The sequence below is a fragment of the Trichosurus vulpecula genome, chromosome 8 (genome assembly GCF_011100635.1).
Source record: "Trichosurus vulpecula isolate mTriVul1 chromosome 8, mTriVul1.pri, whole genome shotgun sequence".
Lineage (NCBI taxonomy): Eukaryota > Metazoa > Chordata > Mammalia > Diprotodontia > Phalangeridae > Trichosurus > Trichosurus vulpecula.
In genome coordinates, this window is record NC_050580.1 from 116,805,125 (window position 1) to 116,832,480 (window position 27,356).

Genomic DNA, 27,356 nt, shown 5'->3' on the forward strand with positions numbered 1-27,356 from the left:
TTGTGCACATAAGAGATGCCTTCTTTCCTGTCTTTTCCTATTCTGTTTGTTAGTATGTCTGGTTATCTGTAAATATTTAATCTGTTTGAGAGGCTTCCCATTGGGGGTGGGGAGTTTATAGTTGGTGGTTTGGTTCCAGTTTTTCTTTCCCCAGAATTGGATTGAGAAATCACATGAAGAGTTTAGATGTACATCTTGACACCCTTTTCTGGAGAATTGGCTCAATTTGTGTTTGACTTGTAAACCCAGCCGTCAGACAGTCATCATTGTCACTCGCATACTCAGAACTCTTCAGTGGTTCCCTGTTTACTCAAGAGTGAGATAAAAACTGCCTCTTATTCAGTCATTTTCAGTTGTGTCCTACTCTTTGTGACCCCATTTGGGGTTTTCTTGGCAGAGATACTGGAGTGGTTTGCCATTTTCTTCTCCAGCTAATTTTTACAGATAAGGAAACTGAGGCAAACAGGGTAAAGTGACTTTCCCAGAGTCACACAGCTTGTAAGTATCTGAGGCAAGACTTGAACTTAGGAAGAGGAGTCTTCCTGACTCCAGGCCTAGCACTCTATCCAATACATCACCTAGCTTCTCTGCTACTATAACTACAAAAGTTTCTTAATAATGAATGTCTGTTGAATTGAATTCATGGCCTTTTAATATCTCAAAGCCACAGAGTCATAGAACATTAGGGATGAAAGTGACCAGATCATCTCATTCAACTACCCCATTTTACAGATGGAAGAATAGAAGCTAAGGGGGAGACCAACCCTTTGTCCAAGGTCACATGAGCTTGTTAGTTGCAAAGCAAAGGTTAGAACCAAGGTCTCAGTCCTAGTCAAAGGCTCTTGTCATGACACAGTGTCTGACAGTGTCCATTGTCAAAGGCATAGTGAGTTTAAGAGGTTCAACTATACCTATACAAACTCCATGTTAGATCTTGAAAGTTACTTCTTCTCAACCTCTCCAATAAATTACTGATACCACCTTCTTTGGTTCTAGCTTGTAAAAACTGGTTTGTGGAATTTGAGATTAGGGAATGGGGGAAACTAAAACTGCCAGTTATTTATGTTGTCAGGTTATTTGGATGCTGGATAAATGGTAGTTTGGCATATGATTATTGAAACAATTTGAAAGTAATTTTAAGACTTTTTATTGTTGAGTCATTTTTCAGTTGTGTCCTACTCTTTGTGACCCCATCTTCCAAGTTTTCTTGGAAGAGATACTGGAGTAATCTGCCATTTCCTTCTCCTGCTCATTTTACAGATGACAAAACTGAGACAAATAGCGTTAAGTGACTTGCCCAGTCACTGTCTGAGTCAGGAAGATTCATCTTCATAAGTTCAAATCTGGCGTCAGACACTTACTAGCTGTATGACCCTGGGCAACTCACTTCACCCTGTTTGCCTCAGTTTCCTCATCTGTAAAATGAGCTGGAGAAGGAAATGGCAAATCATTCCAGTATCTCTGCTAAGAAAACCCCACATGGGGTCACAAAGAGTCAGAAATGACTGAACAATAACAATTATGCTCTTTTACATGAACATATTGTAATTTATTCAACCTTTCTATAGTTGTTGGCTATATTGGTTGTTCCCTATTGCTTGCTATTATAAATAGGAGCATCATGAATATTTTACATAGATTTTTGTATGTGGAATTAAAAGTCCCTTTATTTCCTTTTTCTGTTGGGCTTTGCAGATAAGCAATTGCATGGTTTGGTGATTAAAGAACAGGCCTTGGAGTCAGGAAGAGCAAAGGTCAAGTGCTGCCTCTGATAGAGAGTAACTTTGTGACTCTAGACAAGTCACTTAACTTTTCCATGCCTTTAGGGAACTCTCTTAGGCCAGAAGTTCTAAAATAGTTGTTGGTAGAGAGCATTTTCTCACTGAGAGTTACCTATAACCAGTATAATTCTGTATATAGACCAATGTTTTGGAAATGGAATACTGGAAATGGAGCCACTGGGCTGCAAGGAATTATTTTTTTGTGACTTACTGAATATTACTCTTCAAAATTGCTCTACAAATGTTTGTGCCAGTCTGCAGTCTCAGCAGTAATCTCTTAGAGTGGATGTGTCCTCATACTCCTGCCAACATTAGATTTTATCTTCTGTTTCCTGTTTTGATTTGTATTTCCAATTCTTAAGGAGTTCGAGCATCATTTCATGTGGTTATTAACAGCTTCTATTTCTTCCTAAGGAAATTATTCATGTCCTGTGACTCAAGTAGGGAGTGTGTATTTTTAGTCCTATGTGTCATTTATATATTCATTGTTGATTTTTAGAAATCTTGCTAGAATTTCTTGCTAGACTGAATTTTTCCTTCATTAATTTTACTGTAGTATTATTAGGAGCAAATACTGAAGATCGACATAGTCTCATAAACTATTAGCATAACATCATGCCCTTATCACTTTTAATATTTTCTTATTTGATTTCAGCTTTGGCTGTCTGACAGCATTAGACAGCTTTCTGTCTTGACAGAATTGGTAGCAGCAGTACGTAGCAGTAGCAACAGCAAAAGTAGTCATAGTAGCAGTAATAATAAACTCTTACATCCATATGGAGTCATAAAGTTTATAAAATGTTCTTTTCAGAATTACACCATGAGGCAAGTGTTGCAGGCACAATCACTATGACCACTGATACGGAAACAAAGTTGTGATAAGCAAAATGATTGTTCTAGTGTCACATAAGCCATTGAGTGTTTCAGGCAAAGTTCAGTAGCCTGGTAAATTTTAGGTCGTTCTTTAATATTGAATCTGTTTAGGTCCTTTTGGATTAAAAGTGTTTTCTATAAGCAGTATTCTTGAATTCTGCTTTTCAGTCCACTCCATAACTGTTTAATTTTGTTGGAAAGTTTGTCCCACTTATATTTCATATTATAAATATTAAGTTTATGTTTTTGGAACATTGTCTCAGAAAGGAATTTAGCTTTCTTATTCATTTTATTTTCATTATTCATTTAAACAGCTGAATCCTATAAACAAAGTTTCTTTGTCTTACATTAATGAATCTGTCAGTTACTTTGGGCTTCATCACTACTCGAGATAGGAGCATTGCCTGCTGTTTTTCTTCCCCAGCTTGTTTTCCCCTCCTCTCTTTCACTGAAACACCCTCATAAAATAGTGACTTAGTAAAAAGTTCTCACACCATGTTAACAACTGTTTCTCTTAGTTCTTTTTAGTACTTACTTTTCTCTTGGGAGACTTTGTTGTTGAAGACTTCCTCAGAGGGATAGTATGAAGCTAATATTTGAAAGTCAGTTTCTCAAAAATTTATCTCCTATATTCATTTTTGTAACCTTGGAGTTTAATTTTGATGCAACTGAACTCAAAAACCCCAGAGTTTGTAATTGTCAGGGTCTTCTTAATTATTTCTATTTACATCTTTCTTGTTTTCACTGAGAATCTCTTTTTCCTTTGGGGGGAGGATGGATAATAACACATTCAATTTTTTTTTACTAGCTAACTTATGATTGATGCAATATATTCTTTCCTCCAGGACTCTGACATGGGTATGAATATTTTCTAATATTTTGACCAATACAGTAATTTTTTTGAGTCTCAATTCTGACTTCGCTACATTATGTGTAATTATAGCTTCCACTATTCTACATCTACTGTTTCTTGCATTCATGGTTTTTTAAAAAAATATTTTTGATTATGTTTTCTGTGTTGATAATTTTTATTAATTTGACTTGGATTTTTTTAAAAAAAATCTTAATTTCTTCATCTGATTTCCCACTTTCTTTAAGCTTTTTATTTGGTCTTATGATTTCCTTGACATCTCCAATTCTTGCTTGTTTTCTTTGTTTTTCTATCTTTTGGTATCTCTTGGCATACATTGTATAGCTTCTTTTTCTACTTTCATTACCCTGGTTATTTCAGTTGATTCACTTCTTCTAAGGCTAATTTTAAATGTGTCCAAACTTTAGTTTTTGTTTTGGTTCATTGATATTTTTGTATTTTAAGCTGTTCTGCTTCTCCTTGGTGTTTTGATTGTGAAGATTGTGAAGGTTGTGTTATTATGTAGATAATCACCTGCAAAATCCTTCCTGTTCCCTTCTCAATTTTCATCAAGGATATACTTGATACAGGCTATATGTAGGTCATTCTCATAAAGATTTTATGAAATTGATAGAAATCATGTCATTACTAGTTGCTTATATCTTCTTTTGTCTTCTTGGGGGAGATAATATGTTAACTATTGTCATTAAAATTATTTTGGAATCTTTTAGATATTTTTAAAATTGATCCCTTATAGTCCTTACATTTACATCATCTATAGTATGGATTCCCTCTCTCCATGGTTGGTTCTGTCATCTTTTCTGACTTCATTTTTCTGAGTTCCATTCCATGTCTTCACGTAATGTATTAAATACTAACTTAGGTGTCAGAGACCAAATTTAGCACTTTTACTGTCATCAGTGATGTTGGTAGACCACTGCATATATCCTGGCTGATCAGTTTCATTTCAAATATATTTGTTTATCTTCCACTGCCATTTATAAGTACTTTGGGAATGGTCTGGATTAGTTGGATCTCACATTTTCCTCTCCTGCTTTTCTACTGCATTATATAGCTCATTAAAGATTGTGAGGTTGGAGTTCCAACACAGTGGATAGTGATGGAGAAAAGAGTTAGAGTTGTTTTCTCCGTTGTCATCATCACCGTCATTGTCATCTCATTCTTCTCCTCCTCCTCTTCCTCCTCTTTCTTCTCTTCTTCTTTTTTTCCCTCCTCCTCCCTCTTTTGCTTTCTCCTTCTTTTCTCCTCCCCCTCCTTTTTCTACTTCTTGTCCTCTTCCTCCTCCTTCCTTATATTCTACTGTCATATATTTCAAGAACTCAGGGTTACATCTAGCCTACTCTGTATTAATAGGGTGGGACTTTGTGCAGGACAGTAAAATTTATTAAAAGTATAATTTATTCAGAGAAGCAGCATGGCCTAGTAAATAGAGGACTGGCCTAGGAGGCAAGATGGCCTGGCTTCAAGTCCTACTTCTGACTTATATTGACTGCATGACCTTCATTTAACCTCTGAGTACTCCAGGCAACTCCACAAGACTATAGGTTAGAAAGCAGATACCCCCACCCCCAGCATTGACAGAAGTTCCTCACTGAGAACACCCTGCCCAGAAGAGTCAAACTTGTAGCTCGACCATGAGACAAGTAAAACTCAAAACAGATTAAAGTGTAATTGAGAAATGTCTAACAAAATAAATAAAAGTACAGTATAACCTAGATAATGTTAATTTGTGGTTTTCTAAGTGAATGGGAGGCCCCCACAAGGATCCTTTCTTTTTGAGTTTGAAAACTACTACCCTATTCCACTGAAATCACAGGCCCAGCTCCTATTTTTATAATTTAATCACTTGATTATTGTGAATTTGCCAATTGGATTTGATCTTAGATGAATTTTAATTTTTGTTACAAATGGAGCTTTAAGCTGTTGAACTTTATGGAATCCATTATTCCTTATGTTTTTTGCCAACTAATGAAAAGCAGGCACAAATTTGAGATCAGAGACACCATCAGCTTAAGAGCAAAACAAAATCATCAAGTTTCCCACACTTCACAGTGTCAAGCAAATACACAAAAAGTCACTTATAAAAGGAATTAAAGAGAAAAAAGAAGAATGTGGAAGAAACAAAATTCATGCATAAAACCCCAAACTTTTGCCATATAAATTAGATGAATTTTGTTTTCCTGTCAGCAGTTTCTGCTTTGTTTTTGCCATCTTTATGAGGATTATGGAAACTGAAAACTTGAGATGAACTTCTCTACCCTTTTGTGCATGTTTATTTATAGATCTGGTAAATTTCTCCATATACACATTTTGCAGAATACAGTACAGTAGCTGGAAGAACTAAAAGCAGGTGAGAAGCAAGAGGAGTCCAAAGTTGTGCTGTACAAAATCCTTCCTCAATGTCACAGGAGCTCTTTGCTTGGTAGAATACCAGCCTGCCATCCTGGATCAAGCAGCTAAAGAGTTTCTTTTTCTGCCACATTTTGAAAGTGCTTTCCAACACCAGTCCTCAGCATGCAATTTATTTTGTAATACAGTCCAGCACAGTGGCAGTACTAGCACTGCCTCCATCTCAGTCTATGCTGTCTGGCTCATATTAAGAAAGTAAATGGATAGCTGAGGTCTGCAGAAGACATTCTTATGAAGTATTTTGTTTTTTCTTGGGTATCTGAGGATCTTCAACTGACACTGCTTCTTAAATAGAAGTTTTGTTTTTCAGTAAATGATGTCAAAGAATGTTAACAGTTCACCCCACGCTATTTTATTATTGTCTAACTGCCACTCCTTCATGCTTGTTGTCGTTGAGTTGTTTTTCAGTCATGTCTGACTCTTCGTGACCCTGATTTGCCATTTCTTTCACCAACTCATTTTATATGTGAGGAAACTGAGGCGAAACAAGTTAAAGTGATTTGCCCAGGGTCACACCTCTATAAGTGTCTGAGGCCAGATTTGAACTTAGGAAAATGAGCCTTCCTGACTCCAAGTCCATCACTGTGCCACTTAATTGCCCGCATCTCCTTCACACTGGGCATTCTTTATGTATTTTAAATGTTCCACAACTTTTTTCATCTTTTGGAAAGTGTCCCACTTTCATGGGATGGCCAACATTTTGCCATCCGGGGATCATTCATTCATTCTGTCCCAGCTTTTACCCAGGTTGATTGTGGTATTTGAATTGTTAGTCTACAGAGAAAATGTTTTCCTACTCCCATTTTCTGTAGGACATTGTGTCTTATAAGTGATTCCTCTGAAAATTATCTCTTTTTACTGTGTTTTTTAGTGTCTTACAATTCATCTCTCTAAAATTCGTCTCTTTCGCCTTATTGTAGTACTTCAGTTTAATTAAAGTGACTGTTGGAATTCTCGTTACTGCAAAGTTTATGCATCTGAAGGGACTTGCAAAATATACTGCTGCAATGATTCTTTCTTAAATATTTAACTTCATTATATCTTTGCATTCATGAATACAAAGGACATACTTGCACAAAGATTGTCTGCTGGCCAACCAGTTTGATGGTTTTTTGTAATTTAAGCCAGCATGCATTTTCAGTTATTGACAGATGCCATCCAGTGGAGACATTTTGTCCGGAAAGAAAGGCAACATGACGTTCTATATATAAAAATGATAATAATACATAACAACAACTAGCATCTATATGGTGCTTTGAGTTTTGAAAAGAGCTTTACAAATATTAGCTCATTTTATCCTTACAAAAGCTCTGGGAGGTAGGTGCTGTTATTTTATCCACTTTACAGATAAGGAAACTGAGGGAAACAAAAGTCTCCATCATTGCTTGCAATATTTGGAAACTGGAGGGTGTTGGTGGGGCACCCCCTTGTGCTAATGATGAAGAAGGCATGAACAGGACACTTCTTACCTGAAAGAGCGTGTTTGCTCATCCTAATAACATTTGGAATTTTATGCTTCATTGGGCGGTATTTGCAAATCACATATCTTTTTTTAACCCCTCAGAATCATTTGCATTGGGAAATTACTTCCATGTGTTAGGATTTAGTCTTAACATTTTATTGATTTAAAGAAATGTAGTTTAGTGAGCAAGCAACTTGCATAGAAATACTTACTGAGAGCATGTGAAACCTCTCCTCAAATTAACTCTTTCTCAAGCCTCATCTGATTACTTGGCTAGCTAATTTTGCTATGGAGCACTGGATTGGTAGGAATTCAGTTGTGACTTCATGAGTCATGAAAACTCCCTAGAGAAGCTAAAATAAAGTTTAATATTCTGAATTTAGAATAAAATTATGTCTTAAATTTCTACCAAAAGGTACAGTTTCCCCCATCTTCATCATGTTACAGGACTGAGAAGAGCTGTTTTCAAATTTCTATCTAGCTACAAAACCTTTTAACTTTGATCACTGTCAGCCCCGAGCCTTAGATTCCTAGATTTAAAACTGAAAGGGAAAAAAACAAAACTGAAAGGGATCTTAGAGATCATCTAACCCAGCATTCTGATTTGTGGGTGAGGAAATTTAAACCCAAGGATATTAGAAGCTTTTTCCAAGGTCACGCACAGAGCCAGAATTCAAACACAGGTCCTTTGACTCCACATTCAGTACTCTTCCCAGTGGAAAGAGAAAGAGTTTCAACTGAAGAAAAAGAAGAGCAGTTGTCTGGAGAAACAGAAGAGAAATCTAGTTGTGGCAGATATAAAAATGTGAGACATTGGAGGAGACAGTGAAAAGGACAATGGAGTAGAGGGAATTAAGGGAAAGGAGGCTGGTCCTATAGAGGGAAAGGGAACAGGCCCCCATGAGGTGAAAGTGAATGCTTCTGTTCCAAGGGAGATGGTGTGAATCCATAAAGGGTATCACAAAAGAGATCATTCGGTAAGGACCTAAAAGAGAAGAGAGCCATGATGGCTGGTGATCACCTGATGAAGAGCTATTTTTAGTCTACCCATCAAGGTCAATGTCTTTTGTGATCCTGGGGCAGATATCCAGGACGTGATAAAGAATGTCCAGCGTCTTGTCATCTCTGCTAATTCATGTGGGGACGTATGATCCTGTCAGAAGGAACCCAGGTACAGATGGTAAGGTCTAGAGCAAGGACCAAGTTTCTGTTGGTGCAAAAAAGATGCAAAGTGTAAACAGTGAAGGATAAAATCTGTTAGAAGAGACTTTGTTCAAAGTAGAACTGAGGGAGGAGTGGGTCCAGAAACTTCAATGGAATAGGAAGGTGGAGGATATGAACCATTGACTGGAGAGGTTGAGGTAGATAGGGTGGAGTCCCTAACTCTAATTGTGTTAGGGAGAGATAGGACAAGGAGAGGATTTTGTCTTAGCCGGTCTTGACTCTAAATCATAAGAATAGGAGGGGCAGGGAATATATTAGCTCCGCATGAAAATAGCCATCATGGTAAGACCCCTCAAAGTCCTTCAGTGATTGAACTCATAGTCAGTGAAGACCCTCAGTGTCTCTGACTCCCTGAAACCAGGACTTTTTATATTTGGCTTACATACTGTAAAGCAGAGTTATCAGTCACCAGTTTGTGGGACTCCAATGCAGCAGAATCAGATTAAAACATAAGTAGGAAACATTTGACAAAATAAAAGCACAATAGAACACATATGATGCTAACATGTGGTTTTCTAAGTCAATATGCAAAGCTACAAGGATCCCTATGTAAGGTTTAGTGCCCTCCTTTCTATATCAATTTGACACCACTTTTATAAAGGACTCAGTTTTATTTATATCTCAGGAAATTTCCTACTGATCATATCCATCTCAAATGCTTTTTTCTTCCTAGGGAAAACCCATATTGAGTCATTTGTTATTACCTTTAGACTTTGTTTCTTTTAAATTTCATGTTTGAAGATTATTCTTTTTAACTACCATATAGAACATTCCTTCAGGCAAGAAAACCAATCAATAAATTAGTAAGCATTTATTAAACACCAGCCAAGCCTAGGAGTTTATAAGTGAGGAGGAAGAGCATGACAGGCATGGGGAACAGTCTGTGGAAAGGCATAGAATTGGGGAACTTGTATATAAGGAACAGCAGGTTTGGCTAAAAGCAGGAGTTCTTAACCTGGGAGCTAAGCCATGTTTTTTTTTTGTTACACATTTGATAACTGCATTTCAATATAATTGGGGTCCTTTGTAATCCTATGTATTTTATTTTAGGCATGAAAAGAATTAATAGGCTTAGTCAGACAAGCAAAAGGTTCCATTACACATACATACACACACACACACACACACGTGCACAACTGCAATTAGCCTGGAAAGATTGTCGCCTAATCGTGAAGAGTTTTAAATGGCAAATGGAGGAGTTCGTCTTTTTATCCCAGAAGTAATAGGGAATCAGTGAAGCTTCTTGAGTTGGAATGATATGGTCAGACGTGCTTTAGGATATCTATTTGATAACTGTTTGGAGGATTGATTAGAGAAAAAATACCAGATGGAGGAACTCTAGTTAGGTGACTGAAGGGAATGGTAAAAGTATGGACTAGTTTCTTTGTGGTATGATTAAAGAGAAGGGGGCAGATGAGAGAGATGTAAAAGTAGAGTAGGAAAAATTGGCTATTGTTTGAATATGAGAGTACATCAAGGATATTAAGTTCTGTTTTGTATACATTGAATCTCAGATGTCTATGGGACATCTAAGTGGAGATGTCTATCAGGCGATAAGTGTGGGACTGGAACTCTGCAGAGAGATGAGAACTGAAGAATCGTGTGAATAGAGATTAGAATTTAATTCATGGAACCTGACAAATTAACTAAGAGAGAATGTATAGAGAAGAAGAGATGAGGGCCCAGGACAGAACATTAGAAGTAATCTGTAGAAAGGGGATAGAGCATGCATGATAATACTTCAGAGGAAACTAAAGACTGGTTCAGTAACTGGAAGGGAAGTAGAATAGAACAATGTCATGAAAATTCAGAGATGAGAGAATGTCCAAAATGATGGGGTGCCAATGTCAAAAGTGAGAGAAAAAAGAGACATAGGATAATAACCAGAGGTAATGGTAGACTCAACTGAAGGTTTTTTAATGGATGTGGAAGTACTGGGCTTGTTTGAAGGCACCAGAGATGGAACCTGTGGATAAAGAGAGATGGAAAATTGGTGAGAGAAGAGGGATAATTGAACACGTTGGTTTCTCAGAAGCAGCAAGATGACATAGGATCAAAAGTAGATGTAAAAGGCTTGGTCTCATCCTTCAAGATTAGATCAAAGTGGTGAAGGACAAGGGAGAGAAATGATTCTGAGGTGATTTGAAGTCTGGAATTGAGGAGGACATGGAGCTTGCTATAGGAGACCACAAAATTTTTAGTGAAACATGAGACATGGTCCTCTGTTAAGAGAGGGGTGTTAAAATGGGAATATGGGTGACTTCAGAAGAGGAGGTTTGGAACAGCCACTCTGGGTACTGTAGTACAGGAACAGTGAAGAATAAAAGGACCAGGCAATTATTTGAAATCTCAAATCCCATCTCTAGTCACTCCTCTGAATTGAGGAGTTGGGGGCCATTTGGGGGCCATAGCCCTACTGCTGCAAGCCAGAGGAAGGAAGAGGAGAGGGATGTAGGACATCTGGTCAGGTGTAGAGGATGCAATGCTGCCCACCTCACAGCAGTCAACATAGCAGCTTCCTGAATTTAACTCTGAGTGATAAATATAAGCAGTTATTTCTTAGAGAAATGTTTGTTGACAGTAGCAATTAATATTTCCAAATTTTAAAAAATGTAAGGTTGGGAGAACATTCAGGAATTTTTCAGGGAAAATATTTTTCTTTGTTTCTTTCTAAAGTATGGAGAGAATATTAATTCTGGGCATGGGGTTGGGATGTTGAGGGAGAGGAGGTAGAATATACATAAATAATTCAGTTGTAGCCTCATATGCAGAATAATTGGGATTTTATAAAGAGACTGAATAGAGGCTGGCAAAAAAAGAGACTGGCAGATGCTCTCAATTGTCCCCTACCATGTACACTTACCAACCTTGTTACCACATTCAAATTTGTATAACTATTCATATATATATATATGCATATATATGTATATATACACATACACACATGTGTATAAGATATATATATGTATATATATATGTGTGTGTATGTATGTGTATATATATATATATACATATATACACACACACACACACGTACACACGCACACACACACACACATCTCTTCCTTCCTGGATTATAAACTCCTTGAGGGTAGGGACCAGGTATGTTTCATCTCACCAGCACTCAGCATGTCATACACAGTAGGTACTTTAAAGTGTTTAATTAAATGTGTATGTCCCTGTTGCACTTAACTACTTAATGTCTCTTGTGCTTGAATATAGCAGGTAGTAAATAGTAATTTTCAGTGAAGTAGAGTGGAAATGATTCATCTTTTCATTGAAATATAGTTAGCAGTTATGTTCTTAATTTGTTCAATGAATGAATATGGTTGAGCTGGATAATTTGTCACCAAAACTCATGTTTCTTCTAAATTATCCAGGTAATTTAATCCAAAGTAGACTGAATTGTCTAGAAATTATAGTTTGTAAAAAATTATCTCCAAGATGATAGTAATATGGTTGAGAAATTGTTTATGTGTCCATAGTAGTTTTCTTTTCCCAGCACAATCACTCCTAGTGATCTGGAAATTCTGTAAGTGATATATGAAAGTTGTGTTCTTTTAAGTATTCCTGAGCTGATAATACTTTGAAAATGACAGTTCATGATTAATGACTGCTCATTGCGTTGTTTGTTTCTGTGTACTATAATTTCTTATCTATGAGTATGTGGTTCGCATAAAGTACTGATGCATATCACTTATATATTGAAACATTGGGAGAGTATTGACATAAGTATGCAAATGTGTTGTAATGAACATTTCTTTAGACCAGGTATACCACCTCCAGAGACAGCGTGGTCCAGTTCTTCTTCTACCAACCTATCAGTCATCAGTGGAGACAAACTGACTTCTTTCCCTGCACTGTAACATGTGGAGGAGGTGAGCACACATTCACCCGTGAATTAGAAATGGCCAGTTTGCATGTCTAAAATGGTGAATTAAAAATTAATACAATGAAATAAATATGAATGTGAGAAATATAAATTTAGTAAAAATTAATACAATTAGAAATTAATACAACTTACATGAGATGCCTTCACAGCTATGAGCTACCCTCATGGTTATTGATTCATCTGAGCTTTAAAACAACTGTGTGAGGTAGATGATATATATATTAGCATCCCCATTTCTGTTTGAGAAAATGAAGGATCACAAAGGTTAGGTGACTCATGAGAAATCATAGAACTAGTAGTTAGCAGCTGTATTCACACCCAGGTCTTCTGACTCTAAGACCATGATGCCAAAATTCCTAATTTGTAATTGTATCATTTCTTACTCTCATCACTATAGATATACTATGGGTTTTTTTCTAACTCTTGAAAATGAAATTAAAGCTTAGATTGAGAAAGAAATTTTTTTTTACTGAGAGCTTGGGATCCTTTCATGCACGTGATTACTCTTTTCCTCTATAACGTCTCAGTAAGGCATGAGTTCATATCTCCACGTTCCCCATAGAAAAGCAGAGAAAGTAAGAGGCTTTCTCAAGGCTAACAAGTTAATGGATGAGTTAGGCAAAGCAGCAGATGTCCTAATGCCCTCTCCCCACCCCCACCTTATCCGCCAGTGTTCTCTCAGATAGACCATGCTGTCTCCTTGGACAAATCCTTCTAATTAGAAAATAATAGCCAGCATTGCTAAAGTACTTCATAGTTACAGAATGTTTTACTTCATTTATCTCATTCGATCTGCATGAGTATTATGATCCCCATTTTTATACATGAGGAAACTGAGCCTGACAAAATGTTAGTGACTTGCCTATGCTCATGTGGATCGTGTCAGAGGTCATATTTAAACCTAGGTCTTATCAAGGCCAGTGCTCTTTCTACTAGACCATGCGGCCTCCATGTTTGTGCTTATTAGAAGATAGCTTTCATTTATCTGCCTCTTGAAGAGATTTGAGTTTGTCTTGAAAGCATTTCCATCGCTCTCCACTCCCTCTACCCTCCACTTCATATTTCTCTGTCTGGCATTTTAAATTACATTAGTATAATTTCCAGCTAAGCCCTCCAAATTCTTGCTTTGGGGCCTGTCTAATAAGCTCTTGGATCTCCTTTTAGAGTTTATTCCATTCTAACTGCCCATGGTGTAATACTCACCATCCCGATCATGTGGAGAGTATATTCACCATCCCCATCACGCTGAGGTGCCTTAAAATAAATTTTCCAAAGCTCTTAAGTTAACCTTGTATTCTGTAGTTTAATGGTCCGTGCTATACTTTGTAAGTTTTCTTCAACCAACTAGTGAATTTATACTCTTTAGGTTGAGTGAAATATATTTCTCTTGAACCAAAAAGACTTTTCTTCATAACAAAAGGCTGAAAGAAGAGTGAAGCAATCAATGACTGGAACAATTCAGGCAAAAGAATATTCATTCTGAAATGCAATTTAGAAGCAAGAGAAATAGCGTGAATCTAATTTCAAAATGGGGACCATGATTTCATTCTTAGAATAATTCTTTAGGGAACATTTTTTTTGAATTGTCTAGATGACTTCTTTTACCTTTCCCTAAGACCTAACAGGTAGGCTTAGGAGATAGTCTTTATTTTTTCTTGATAGGGTCATGAGGAGGGAGGGAAGAAGGTCCTTGATGCAGGCTAATTATGTCAAAGAAAGGGAGCAAGGATCTGTGCAGATAGACAGCTAGAGTGAATGGGGAGTTATCTTGTGTGTGTGTGTGTGTGTGTGTGTGTGTGTGTGTGTGTGATTCCAGCTCACTTTGTCTACCTTAATTTAAAATCCATTAGCTTCCCCTGCCCTACACACACATATATAGTCCATTCAGGCCTGGTGAAGGCCAGTTGCTAAGCATTTATCTACCCATGACATGCAAAATCGTCATTTGTTCAAATCAGATCAAAGATGGGACTTAGTGATAGAAGCAGAGCATAAAGCTCACACCTGCCTTCTACCTTTCTGGTAGGAGTACTTATGCCCACTAAGCTTATTTGGGCTACCAGTAAACTTTAAAGTTGGATCCAGGAGCAGCAACCAGGTGGTACAGCGGATAGATAGGTCTGGATTCAGGAAGACCTGAGTTTCAGTCTGGCTCAGACACTTAATAGCTGTTTGACCCTGGGCAGGTCTTTTAGCCCCAGTTTGCTTCAGTTGCTCACCTGTAGAATAACAGTAGCACCTACCTCCCAGGGCTGTTGTGCAGATCAAATGAGATGATAACGTAAAGTGCTTAGTGCAGTGCTTGGCACGTAGTAAGTACTATACAAATTTTAGCTATTATTATTTTTATTATCAACTGCTACTGTAAGTATGAGACTGTAATAGCAAGTTTTTAATATAGAGCTTTTTGGTTAGGAAAGTGCTGTATATAGGTTATCTCATTTGATACTCACAGTAACCTTGGGAGGTAGGTGACAGTATTATCTCCATTTCATGGATGAGGAAACTGACACTGAGTGAGGTCACCCAGGATCATATAGCTAGTGAGCATCTAAGATAGAATTTGAACTCAGGTCTTCCGGATTCCAGATCTGCCACCTAGAGGCCTCACAGTATTCTTTCAATTCTCAAAAGCTGGCCACTATACCCGTTTTATCAAACAAACAAACAAACAAACCCTCTCACACACATATATAGTGTTTAACATTCCACCGTTGGACTTAAATTACCTTGGGTTAAGACTTTACCCTTGTCAAATATCTCCTTTCAAAATGCAGACACCCTGGGGAGGGGGAACTAATATAGTTGTACCTGAGCTCCTCCACCCCAGTCCCCCTGACTGGAACTGTACATTGGTATAGAGAAGTTTCAGCGAAGAAACCCTCACTGTCAACACAGATCAAGGCCTGCTCTGTAGTTTTAAAGTAGCCTGGGCTCCTTTACTGGTTTGGGAGGTTTGATCAGGGTCTATTCCAAGGCTTCATTCACTGCATTTCTGCAGTTAGTAGGACCTTTTTATCAACTGGCTATGTGCAGTGCAGCTTGCTAGCTTTGGATTAATTCAGGATACCTAGCTTCTGGACTTGACTCTGCAGCTGACTCACTGCATGAAATCCTGGGCTAATGACTTTCTCTCTGGGCCTCAATTCCCTAAGTTAAAAGGATTGGGCCAAATGGTACTAGGGACCATTCCAGTCCTAAAATTCTGGTTCAGTGGGGTATGGCCCTTCAGCTGGAATCAGAAACATCCGAGTTTGAATCTCGCCTCAGACACTTATAAGCTGGGTGACCCTGGACAAGTTGCTTAACCCGTCAGTATCAGTTTCTTCATCTGTAAGATAGAGAGAATAGTACCCTGCTCACAGGGTCATTGTGAGGGCCAAATGAGGTCGTGCAGGTGAAGTGCCTTACAAAAGTGCCTTATAAAGGCAATATAAATTCAGTTATTGGTGTTACTGTTGTCATTCTAGCCTACATAGGAAACATCCACCTCCATCTTTTCTGTCTTCCTGAGTTTGAGAATCACTTGCTCATATCACAGCATAGCGCTGGATTTGAAATCCAGGGACCTGGGTTTGGACCGCATCTCTGCTGCTAGCCTGTGGGAAGCTTGACAGGACATGTAACCTGTGGGCCTGTTACCTCATACCTAAAATGAGGAGGTTGAATAAGATGACTTCTAATTAGTTATAAATATATGGTCAGCCAATCAAGAAACATTGATTAAGGACCTACTGTGTGCCAGCATTGTGTTAGGTTCTGAGGATACAAATACAATGACCTAAGGTATGAATATTTGTTTGTGGGGCAAAAAATTACCTTTAGGTTTTTTTTTTAAACTATGGACTCCCAAGCATACTGCAAGGGGAGGTCTTTAAAATATAGACCTCTGTCTGGACTGTTTTAGACAGCATGCTGCTTGGAGGCTGGATCAGATGAGTCCACAGATTCCCTGCTAGTTCTGTGATTCAGAAATTCTCAGGGCCAAATCTCTTCCCTGAAATTAATACTCAGAACTTTATGCTTTCTCGTAAATGCTGATACATAGTCAGCAGATGCATAACTGACCTAATCCCCTCAGGTCCGTCCAGGCTCCTGGCATTCTTCTCTGCGCCCAGGACAAGTTACCAGATGTACTTGGGTGTGACTCACTGGCCTGCCATAAAGGAATTGTTTGCATAAATTAATCATACCTACAGATTTGCGTGTCCAAGCTTTGCACATAACAGAACCTCAGCATAAATCTTCTCAAAGTACCATGATCCATGATCAAAGTTAAGCAAAGGAGATGATCATATCCTTTGAAAACAAAGGAATCACTGGCTCTAGAGCTGAAAGAGGCTTTAGGTATCAACAAGCATAGTCTCTTTTATAGGTGAGGGAATTAAGGCCTAGAAAGGTGAGATAATTTACTCAAGGCCATATAGCTAAGGGTCAGGGGCTAGGATTTGAACCTAGGAACTGTCTGCTGCAGATGTACCATGCTACATTGCCTCACTGTGGAATGTGTGTGTATGTGTATTTATCATTCTTTTCTAGCAGGAAAACTTCTCTTCCCATTCATTGCATGAATATGCACTAAGACCCTGTTAGGTCAGTCAATCAAGAAGGATTTTTAAGCACTTATTTATTATATGGCAGGACGTAACAAAAATGCTACTTGCAGCTGCTGTGGAGGTATAAGGCCAATAACATCAGCACACAGGAGGGCTACTAGCACAGGTTCTTTGATCTGCTTTTCTAAGAAAAGCAACTTTAAGGGGTTTACAGTATCACTTTAATTGAACATACATATATCATTCACTTAGTTCAGGGGAAAAAGTCAGCACCCTGAACTTCAGAGAAAGCACAAACAGAAATTACAAGCAGAAATTATATAAACAGAGCAAATAACACAAATCAGCAGACAGGGCTTCTGTTTGTCCATAGCAATACATACATAGTTACCAGAGAGAGAAGCACCAACATCTGGATTTTCAAAGCTGGAGGTGGAGGCTCCTTAATGGCTACCCAGGGTCTCGTCTGGCCAAGTCCCAAGAACATTCTTCCAATGAGTGAGCCCCCAAAGCAAAACGCTAACTTCTGAGTATATATACACTTCTTCAGGGTCAGAGGGCATCACAACCATGTGACTCAAACTCATGTGACTTAGGCTTTCTTATGACTTAAGCAGGTCATCAAAGATTCTTGATTCAATCAAAGGCAAGACTCAATCAAAGGCACTTGATTGCCTTAGTGCTGAGAACTAGAACTCCAAAAGAAAAAACAGCAAAAAGTCCCACTTTGCTTGCCCTTACACAGGACCTATGCCAGGTAAGATACAGTAAATCAATAGTAACTTTCACATTTGAGAGTTGCACTTAGAAGTGGGATTTGGCTAATTACTATTAGTTTGATTCCAAAGACGGTTCCTAAATTTACTTGTTAAGTCATAAAAAGTCAGCAAACATTACTGAAATCTTAGAAAGGAGCATGAGCATCCTCTAGGGCTCTTGCTGCAGAAGCTAGTCATCAGATGTGCTAAAGGTTATGAGATTGTTATGTTAATAGAAGGGGATTGTGGGCTACTCTCTGTACAGCTTAGGGAACATTTGTTTTTCCTTTTTTGGTAGAAGGATTTCATCTTTAATCCCTTCCATATTTGTATTAGTAGCAAGATTTTAATACTATAATGTAATAGCTTATATGTCTATGTGTGGCTTTGCATTTCATCATACTATTTCTCACATTCATATGGTGCTTAAAGTTTTATTAAAAAAACCTTATTGCACTAGACTGTGAACTCCTCAAGAGTAGACATTGTCTTTTATTTTCCTTTTCCCACTCTGTGCTTAGCACAGAGTAGGTGCTTAATAAATGCTTGATTGACCTTGTCTCATTTGATCCTTATAACAGTCCAGTCAGATAAGTACTCTTGCTAACCCTGTTTCACAAATAAGAATACTGACAGTCAGTGAAGTAGTGACTAGTGTCAGAAGCTAATAATAATAATAATCTAGAATACCAAACTAGATATTCCTGACGCCAAGTCTAGCACCCTAGCTACTGTGTAACACTGCCTCTGACTGCTGCCTTCACAACAATCTGATAAGGGATCCAGCTCAAGTAGGAACGTCCCCATTCGATAGATAGAGAAGCTCTGGCTTTGGAAGACTGCACGAGTTGTCCATCTCCATATGGCTAGTGAGTGCTAAACCTGGGGCTTAGATCCAGGTCTTCTGACTCCCCAGTGCAGTGCTCTTTCCATTATTCTTCGATCCTTACTTTAACTATATATGGGAGGGTCAACAAATAGATTTCACATATATATATATATATATATATATATATATATATATATATATACACACACACACACAAATATACATATATATACACATACACATATACATACACACACATACACATATACACACATATGTGGGTGCATGTATATATGTATATATGCATATAATATAAACATATATATTAGCTATTTAACTCCTAAAACTCTTTATAATTAATGAGAAAAAGCAAAGACAATTTCTTTCCTCCAACCTCCATGCCACTTCATAAACATACGTGTGCTCCCTTTCTCATTTTCTTATTTGTGTTTCCCTTTAGAACAAAGGTACTTTCTTTCCTGAAAGACCATAAACTCATTTAGTGCTTTGTTGTTTTGTTTTGTTTCTGAAAAAAAAAAACCAAGTATGATTGTTCTTGTTCTCTAGTTTACATGATTCGTACAAATGGCATTTTTCTGGGTCCCTTGGATGATTAAGAAAGTTAGCTTATTTGCCTCTGAGGTGCCAGAACCATTTAACTCAATTTTATTATTCCTGCCATCCAAAAATCAATGTGGGGATGCTCTTGATGAGCCAAGGAAATGGGCAGAGGTTGCCATCGATATCTGATATTTTAGTCCTTTCAGTAGATACTGGCACTAGTACCACAGTCATATTTTATTGACTCCATTTGGATTTTCATTCTTGTGGTTTCTACCTTGTTTTTTATAATGCATACCAGTGCATCCTTCTCCACTCAGTTTACATCCAAGCCATTGCTCATGAATGCCTTTCCTCTCTTTGCCAAGAAAGCAGCCCAGTGGTTTATAAAATCAAATTCACTCTCAGTAATCAATCCTTTAAATAGAATTTTAGACCAATTAGATATGTTTGGGTTTGGGGCCTTTTTGGAAGAAAAGGGGCTGAATAATTGATGATGTTCATGAAAAATTACTTTGAAAAAATGTTTAGCAACACAGCACTTGTGTAGTTGGAGGCAAACTGGGCCAAACCTTCCCAGAAATAAAAGTACCACTTTTCTTCTTTTTCTTCATTTGCTCTCCTCTGTTTGGATTATACCTTCCAGGCATTTGCTTTTCTCATATAATTAGTTAGTTTGCAAATTATTTCCTCTTTTTAGGATACTGAATCTCCAATAGCATACTGCCAATATATTTACACCCCCCGTTGGGCACTCTATTGTAATTTTTCAGTTACAGACTTGCAAGGTAAAATGATGAGAATGAAAGGCAGCATGGCCCTAATGGATAGGGTATTCTACTTGAAAGACACCAGGTTCAAATATACCTCCGATACACAAAGACTGAGAATGTGGAGATATCACTTAACCTGTCAGCCTCCATTTCCCCATCTATTTAGAAGCAAACACACAAACAGGATAGTGACACAGCTGGTAGCTCCCTCATAGAGTTGGTTTGGGGCTTAAATGAGATAATCTTTGTAAAGCACTTTGCAAACCTTAAATTGCCATAGAAATATTGTTATTGTTATCTACAGAGTCTGGGTAGAAGAATGGCATTGGGAAGGGGAGTATAAAGGAACTTTTTTGACAACTCAAACCAGCCCTAGCAAAGATGACTTCTGAGACCCCTTTTAGCTCCACATCTACAAAAGTGATACCATTCGTGTACTTTTATTTTTTCCTACAAGGGTATCAACTCAACTCTGCTGAATGTGTGGATGTTCGCCTGAAACGTGTTGTTCCTGACCACTATTGTCATTACTACCCTGAGAACACGAAGCCGAAGCCAAAACTGAAGGAGTGTAGCATGGATCCTTGCCCTTCAAGGTTTGTGTGCGTTGCTTGCGTTGTTACTTGTTGAGGAACAAACAAACCAGTGTTAGCTGATACCGATTGTTCATTTATCCTTGAGCCAGCTTCTTTCTTGATTCTTGCCTTTGGAAGAAGAAACGCTGATGTTTGGCGTTGTTATATTTGCAATTTAGGTCTATCTATCTCCTTGGCCTTTAGTAAGGGAACTTAAATGTCTACATGGCAGGTCAGGATAACCTCCTCATCTCCTAATCATGGTCTGCATCTACTTTTGATGTGGCTATTAAAACTCATGAACACATGAAACCTGGCCAGATGCCTCTGCTCCGTGAGGTGCCATATATGGTATCAAGGATTTCTTCCTCCCGAGTTTCCAACTTAATTTATCCTTCTGCCAGTCACAGACTGTGAAAGTGGGTCACTTATTAGCGTGTCGTGGCTTGAAAAGTAATCATATTAAATGTGGTATGAATTGTAAATTTGTGCAAAGAACTACCAAGTGTTAATGCCGGAGTGTAGAGAAGCCCTGCAGAAACTATAATGTTGCACAATTTAGAACCAGCTTACTTTTGGACTGCTTGAAGCGGTTTCCTGGCAACATTACAGTATCTTAAAATAACATCACAATATCAAGTCCCAGAACCTCACATAAATATGCCAGCTGGCGGAGGGAGAGTTATAGGCAAGTGGAAAAGGAAACATTCTCGGTGGATTTCATTTCCTATAGCTAAACTGTCCATTTCCTTTAATCCCCGTTGGACATCACCATTAACCATGACCTTTACTGAGCACAAATACCTGAACTAAAGACCCAATTAATAGGAGAGTGTGCTATAATGGTTGTGTATTTTACCAGAGTAACCTATAGTAGCAGGCACGTGACATGACTAAAATTTTCTCTAGAGGAGAGCCCGTTTTGCCTGCCAGAGGCCAAACACACCACCTTTTGGTCATGGAGGATAATTTGTATTTTTCATCATCTAACTTGCCCGGGGTTCTGTGAAATACATTCTCATATTCGAAATGAGGTTAGATGGTAGTTTGTGTCAGGGATGTTTCTGAAATGGAGAAAAAGCAAGAGAAAACCACAGAAGATTAAAGAGATGAAGTTGGCAGAACACTTGGGAAATAGGAGTATGTCACACTGAGCTGTCATTGGAAAAAGGGGGGCTTCTCTTGGGAGGTTTGTGCTACCTGAAAATGTCATGATGTCAAATGTATCAGTCATCTAAAAGATAAAATAACATTGTGCTAATTATATTATTCATAGTGATGGATTTAAAGAGATAATGCCCTATGACCACTTCCAGCCTCTTCCTCGGTGAGTTCTGATTACTCTTAATTTTATTTATTGTTTATTTTCATTAAACACAAGTAGCTTGTTGGGCACTGAACAAAACGTGACCAGTACCTAATATAGGTGGTTGTTGGGATCAGGTTTGCCACTCATTCAGATGTTCTCATGTAGCTTAAACATATCTTCACCAATAAATCAGACACTGATATTGATTAAATTCACTGGACGTTTATAAAAAAGCACTTTCTCTGTGCAGATTACTGTGTGAGATGCCAGAAGATATACAAAGATTAAGACATGACCTCAGCCCTTTTTAACTTACAGACTAATGGGGAACATGACACATATGAATCTGATTTCAAATAGAATGCTAAAAGTCTGTATATGCTAAGTACAAATAAAATACTATGTAAGGTTTGAGAAAGAAATAATCATGCTCTAGTATTAAGGGAAGCCAGGACATTAATTCAAAAATCCTGATCTCCCCAGCTCATTTTACATTTTAGCACTCCTGACACTGCTTGTATTAGTCGATGCTTCACTTTTGAATTTATCCTTTGTTGTTATTGTAGTTGTTTAGTTGTTTCTGAGTCATGCCTGACTCAGCAGTATCTTCACTGCTTCCATCTTTTGCACACCTTTTTAAAATTGGAGTTGGTAGAAGAGCTCCTCCTGCATCCGCATTGGTCCATTCAATAGCTTCTACTTTCATTTTTTCCTTGGAATTGTTTCTTTTTTGTGTCTTCAGAATTTTATTTTTGAGCGCTCCCATCTTTTATAGGCTGACTTCTCCTTTAGAATTTTCGAGCATAGGATCCAATTTATCTTTTCTCCCAAATCTTGGAAATCTGCTCTCTCAAAACTTAGGGTACGTATCTGATTATACCTGGCATTTCTTTCCTTCTTAAGGCCACTACTAAGTGGCACAGTGCATAAAGCAAGGGATGTGGAATCACAAAGATCTGAGTTCAGATGCAGCCTCAGACACTTACCAACTCTGTGATCCTGGGCAAGCCACTTAACTTTCGTCTGCCTTAGTTTCCTCAACTATGAAGTGGCAATAGTCATAGTACCTACCTCCCAGTGTGATTGTGAGGACCGGATGAAGTCCTCTTTGTAAAAATCATCAGCAGAGGCTGGCACATAATAAGTAATTATTAGACAGCTAGGTGGTGCAGTGGATAGAGTACCAGGCTCAAAGTCGGGAAGACTCATCTTCCTGAGTTCAAATCTGGCCTCAGACACTTACAAGCTGTGTGACCTTGGGCGAGTCACTTAACCCTGTTTGTCTCTTGGTAAAATGAGTTGGAGAAGGAAATGGAGAATCGCTGTATTATCTCTGCCGCACAAACCCCAAATGGGGTCCCGAGGAGTCAGACACAATTGGAAAATGAATGAACAGCAGCAGCAACAACAAAACGCTTATTCTCTTTCCCTTTCCGTCCCTTTAGTTATAAACTCTAAGACAGAAAAGTCACATTCCCATTAAGTTCCCATTATTTTTATCCCAGCAACCAGTTCTTCCTTTAGGATGAGAATACGACAGAGGATAGTAATTCACTCCTATCTTCTTTGCCTTTTAAAGGATAAAATTTTCGTTTAAGTAAGCCGAATCATTGCGCTGGCAGAAGGAGTGTGCCAGCTGAGTGCAGATAACTGCGTTTTCTTGTCACTGTTATATTATACCTTTGTGCCAGGTTGTGGCACTGAATAGTTGATGAGCCTCTAGATAGATAGCATTTTAAGGTTTGGAAAGTGCTTTACATATGTTATCTCACTGGATCCTTACAGTAACCCTTGAGGTAGGTTGCTAGTATTAGCCTTGCTATTTAGATGAAGACCCTGAGAATGAGGGGTTAAATGACTTTCCCAGAGGCACGGTAATAGAATCACTGTCCGCTGCGCTACCTACTTTGCCTAATACTATTGTGACAATGTTACTTCCATTTTCCTTTGCATATCTTTTCTCCCGAGCTCAGATCATCCCTTTGCTCTTGAATTTTCTCACGTGGGCATGCCTTCTTCTATTCTTTCATCCCCTCTTTCAAAGGCATGGCCATGGAGTGGGGAGGAAAGCCAAGAAACTACCTTCTTCTGGCCAGGCAATTAATCAGTTTTCCCCAAATTCCAATGGCTTAGATTTTGCCTGGGAGAGACTTCCCAGAGTGCCTCAGACCTTATATTTGAAGAAGCAGACAGAAGCAATGCAGTCAGGTAACCTCTACCAACATGCCAGTCGTCTCCTGGTTGTGCCTCCACCATTCCCTCTTATGTCTGACTCTTAGATGTTTACCATATCTTCACACCACCTAAGACCCAGAGTAGCAAGGAGAGATAGAAAAGAACACTCTGGGTAGTTTTTCTTAGACCAAGTCCAAAACCACAAGAGCTTAAGGAATCTTAAGAACACCACCCATTCGGTAGGACCTCGCTTTGTGGGTGGGTGGGTGGGCCCAAAAGGCAGGTTACAGTCTTAATATGTGATGCTTTTCTCCCTTTGTACCCCTTCCTTTTAGTGTATTTTGTTCCTTTCCAAGAAAGTATACTCTCTGAGAGCCAGATTTCCCTCATAGATGAAATCCTAACACATCTCAGTGATGGTTTGAAATCGAATTTGTGATCTCCTTTTGAGACTGAAAGTATACAACTAAGAGTCAGGAGGTGATTGCTTTGTGATAGAGGAATCATGTGCGTTCCACTTAGAGCACTAGATGGATCTTCATGAAATCGGGGGGCTTAGGCTCAGATCTCAGCTGTGCCACTAACCGTGGTCAAATCACTATCTCCTGGGCCTCACTTTCCTTGTCCATAAAGTAAAAGGGTCAGGTTCAGTGCTTCCTAAGGTCCCTTCTACAGTTAAAGAGTTAGCCTATATTAGGTCTCTGCTTGCAACACAGTTTCTGTTTCAAAGCAAAATAAATAGATAAAGTGAATGAGAAGTGGGCATATGGATTGGTGTATGAGAGGAAGAATAATTTCTTGATTCTACTGAGGATGACTAGTACACTACTTCAAATATAGTAGCTGCTCCATAAAGACTTTTCAATTTTTTTCATTTTCATTAATAGTGATATCATTTTCATGAATATTGATGCTAGCGCGTTGTTAATACTATATTGCACTTATCAGCACTGATGGGGGGGTGCTTATAGATGCAATCAGGTATCTAGTTGGTATGGTGGATACAGCACTGGTCCTGAAGTCAGGAGGACCTGAATTCAAATTTGGCCTCAGACACTTACCAGCTGTGTGACCCTGGGCAAATCGCTTAACAGTGTTGGCATCCGTTTCCTCATCTGTAAAATGAGCTGGAGAAAGAAATGGTACGCCACTCCAGTATCTTTGCCAAGAGTACCTTAAGTGGAGTTGTAAAGAGTTGGACATGACTGAAATGATTGAATAAAAACAGCAACAGTGACAAGAAATAGATTCAGTAGAGGGAGCTGGAGGAGAAATATTTTCCTGGAGTAATTGGGCAAGAGTTTAAAGAAAAAGGGAAAGGAAGAAATGTTTAAGAAATAGACATACCTACACACACATATATGTGTGTGTGTATGTGTGTGTGTGTGTATAATGTGTGTTTATGTCTGTATTTGTGTGTATGTATATATTACATACATATGAATTCATGGAAAGTGATGTGTTATAGTGGATAGACCACAAGCCTTAGGGACAGGAAAAGTCCTGCTTCCGATGCGTACTGACTCTTTGACCCTGGTCGAGTCACTTAACTTCTTAGTGTCCCAGGAACTTCAGTGAAGTTTTCTATGACTCGATCTATAAAATTCATTAAACCTTCTATTTTTCCTACAAAAAATGTTGAACAAAGAGCCTACAAAAAGACAAGATACACTTTTTGTGGTTAGATAATTTTAATTTAACTCTGGACATGCTTGGAGTTGATTAGAATGGGTTAGGCAGCACTTACAGGTCTTAAGAATATCCTATTACTTATAAACCAGAACATGTTTTGAAACAAGTTGCATCAGTCTCGTGGTCATTCGAAGTTGGCTTAAGAGGCTTTAGCAAGCTGATTTATGCATCTTTCCATTTCATCATATGCTTGGGAATAAGTGAAGAGGCCACTTGGAATATGTTTCTCTGATCTTTAATATTAGTTGTGATGGCCTCAAGTATGAAACTACACTCTTGAGATGTTTAAAAAAAGTAACATCTTCTTTTTAAATTGTTTTTGCTCCCGAGCTGGGAACATAATCCTTGGACAGCATGCTCGGTGTCCTGTGGTGGAGGGATCCAGAGGCGGAGCTTTGTTTGTGTAGAGGAGTCCATGCACGGAGAAATATTACAAGTAGAAGAATGGAAATGCATGTATGCCCCCAAGCCCAAAGTGATGCAAACTTGCAACCTCTTTGATTGTCCCAAATGGATTGCCATGGAGTGGTCTCAGGTAAGATTGCACGGCATTCCTTTTCCTCCCGATATCCAGTTTTTTTGGCTCTATAACAAGGGGATTATGAAAGTAGCATCAAGCCATGGTCTACTGCTCCCATGTAACTTACAATGTACTTCAAGAGGCAAAAAAACAACTGAAATCCAAGATACTGTTGAGTGCCAAAATGTGGGTGGTACAGACAGTAAGTGTTGTGTAGGGTTTGGGAATGACCAGAGTTTAAGCATGAGGAAACAAGGGCTATGCCTTGGCACCTGGGAAGGATTTAGAAACATGAAGATATTATTGGCAGGAGATATAGGATAAACAGAAGTATGACTGTGGGAACAAGCCTGACATTTTTGGGATAAAGGGAATAAATCAGTTAGAGGAGAAGTATGGACTTTCAAATAATAAACAACAAAACTGGACAGATAAGATAGAATCAGACTGTAGATATTTGAATATTCAGCAGGAAGGTATAACAGGTTCTCCATTATTGGAGCAAAGATATAGAAGTAATATTCCTATAAGATAAATCCGGTACTGCTGTACAAGATGAATTATTGCAATACTTCGGGTATGAGGCCTTGAAAGCCTGAACCATGGAGGAAGAAGTGGGAATAAACAGAAAAGAATGAATCTGGGATAGATGGTGCAGTCGCAGAATGCCATATTTAGAGTCAGGGGATTTGGGTTCAAATCCCAATTCTTTATTTTCTACGTTTTGTAACTTTGAACACACATCTCTCTCTCTCTCTCTCTCTCTCTCTCTCTCTCTCTCTCTCAAGCCCAGCCTTACTCTCCTTTTGTATAAAATGAGAAATTTGGACTCTAAATGACCTTATGAGTCGACAAAATAGCTTAATTAATTAAATCCCTCTTTGAAATGAATTTTATATATCCACTGGCAGAATCTTTGGAGAGTCCATGGAAAGTTGAAGCTCTACTAGGATTAGCAGAAATTGAAGAACATTATTTTTTAAAATGTCCTATGGGCCTTAGTCTTACTCTCACAATTCTTAAATAATTTTATATTTAATTTTTATTGTATAATACATAGTGGAATATAGATCCTATATCTCATTGTGTTATGTTA

General features: G+C 38.3%; 1 protein-coding gene across 1 annotated transcript in view; it reads left to right on the forward strand.

Moving 5' to 3' along the window:
* The window catches only part of ADAMTSL3 (ADAMTS like 3), a 563,622-nt gene that overhangs the window by 373,190 nt on the left and 163,076 nt on the right, over nucleotides 1-27,356 (forward strand). The window contains exons 10-13 of the mRNA XM_036737163.1: nucleotides 12,387-12,498; nucleotides 20,447-20,585; nucleotides 21,841-21,891; nucleotides 26,071-26,275. Coding sequence (XP_036593058.1) covers nucleotides 12,387-12,498; nucleotides 20,447-20,585; nucleotides 21,841-21,891; nucleotides 26,071-26,275 — 507 coding nt within the window. The remainder of the gene's footprint in view (nucleotides 1-12,386; nucleotides 12,499-20,446; nucleotides 20,586-21,840; nucleotides 21,892-26,070; nucleotides 26,276-27,356) is intronic.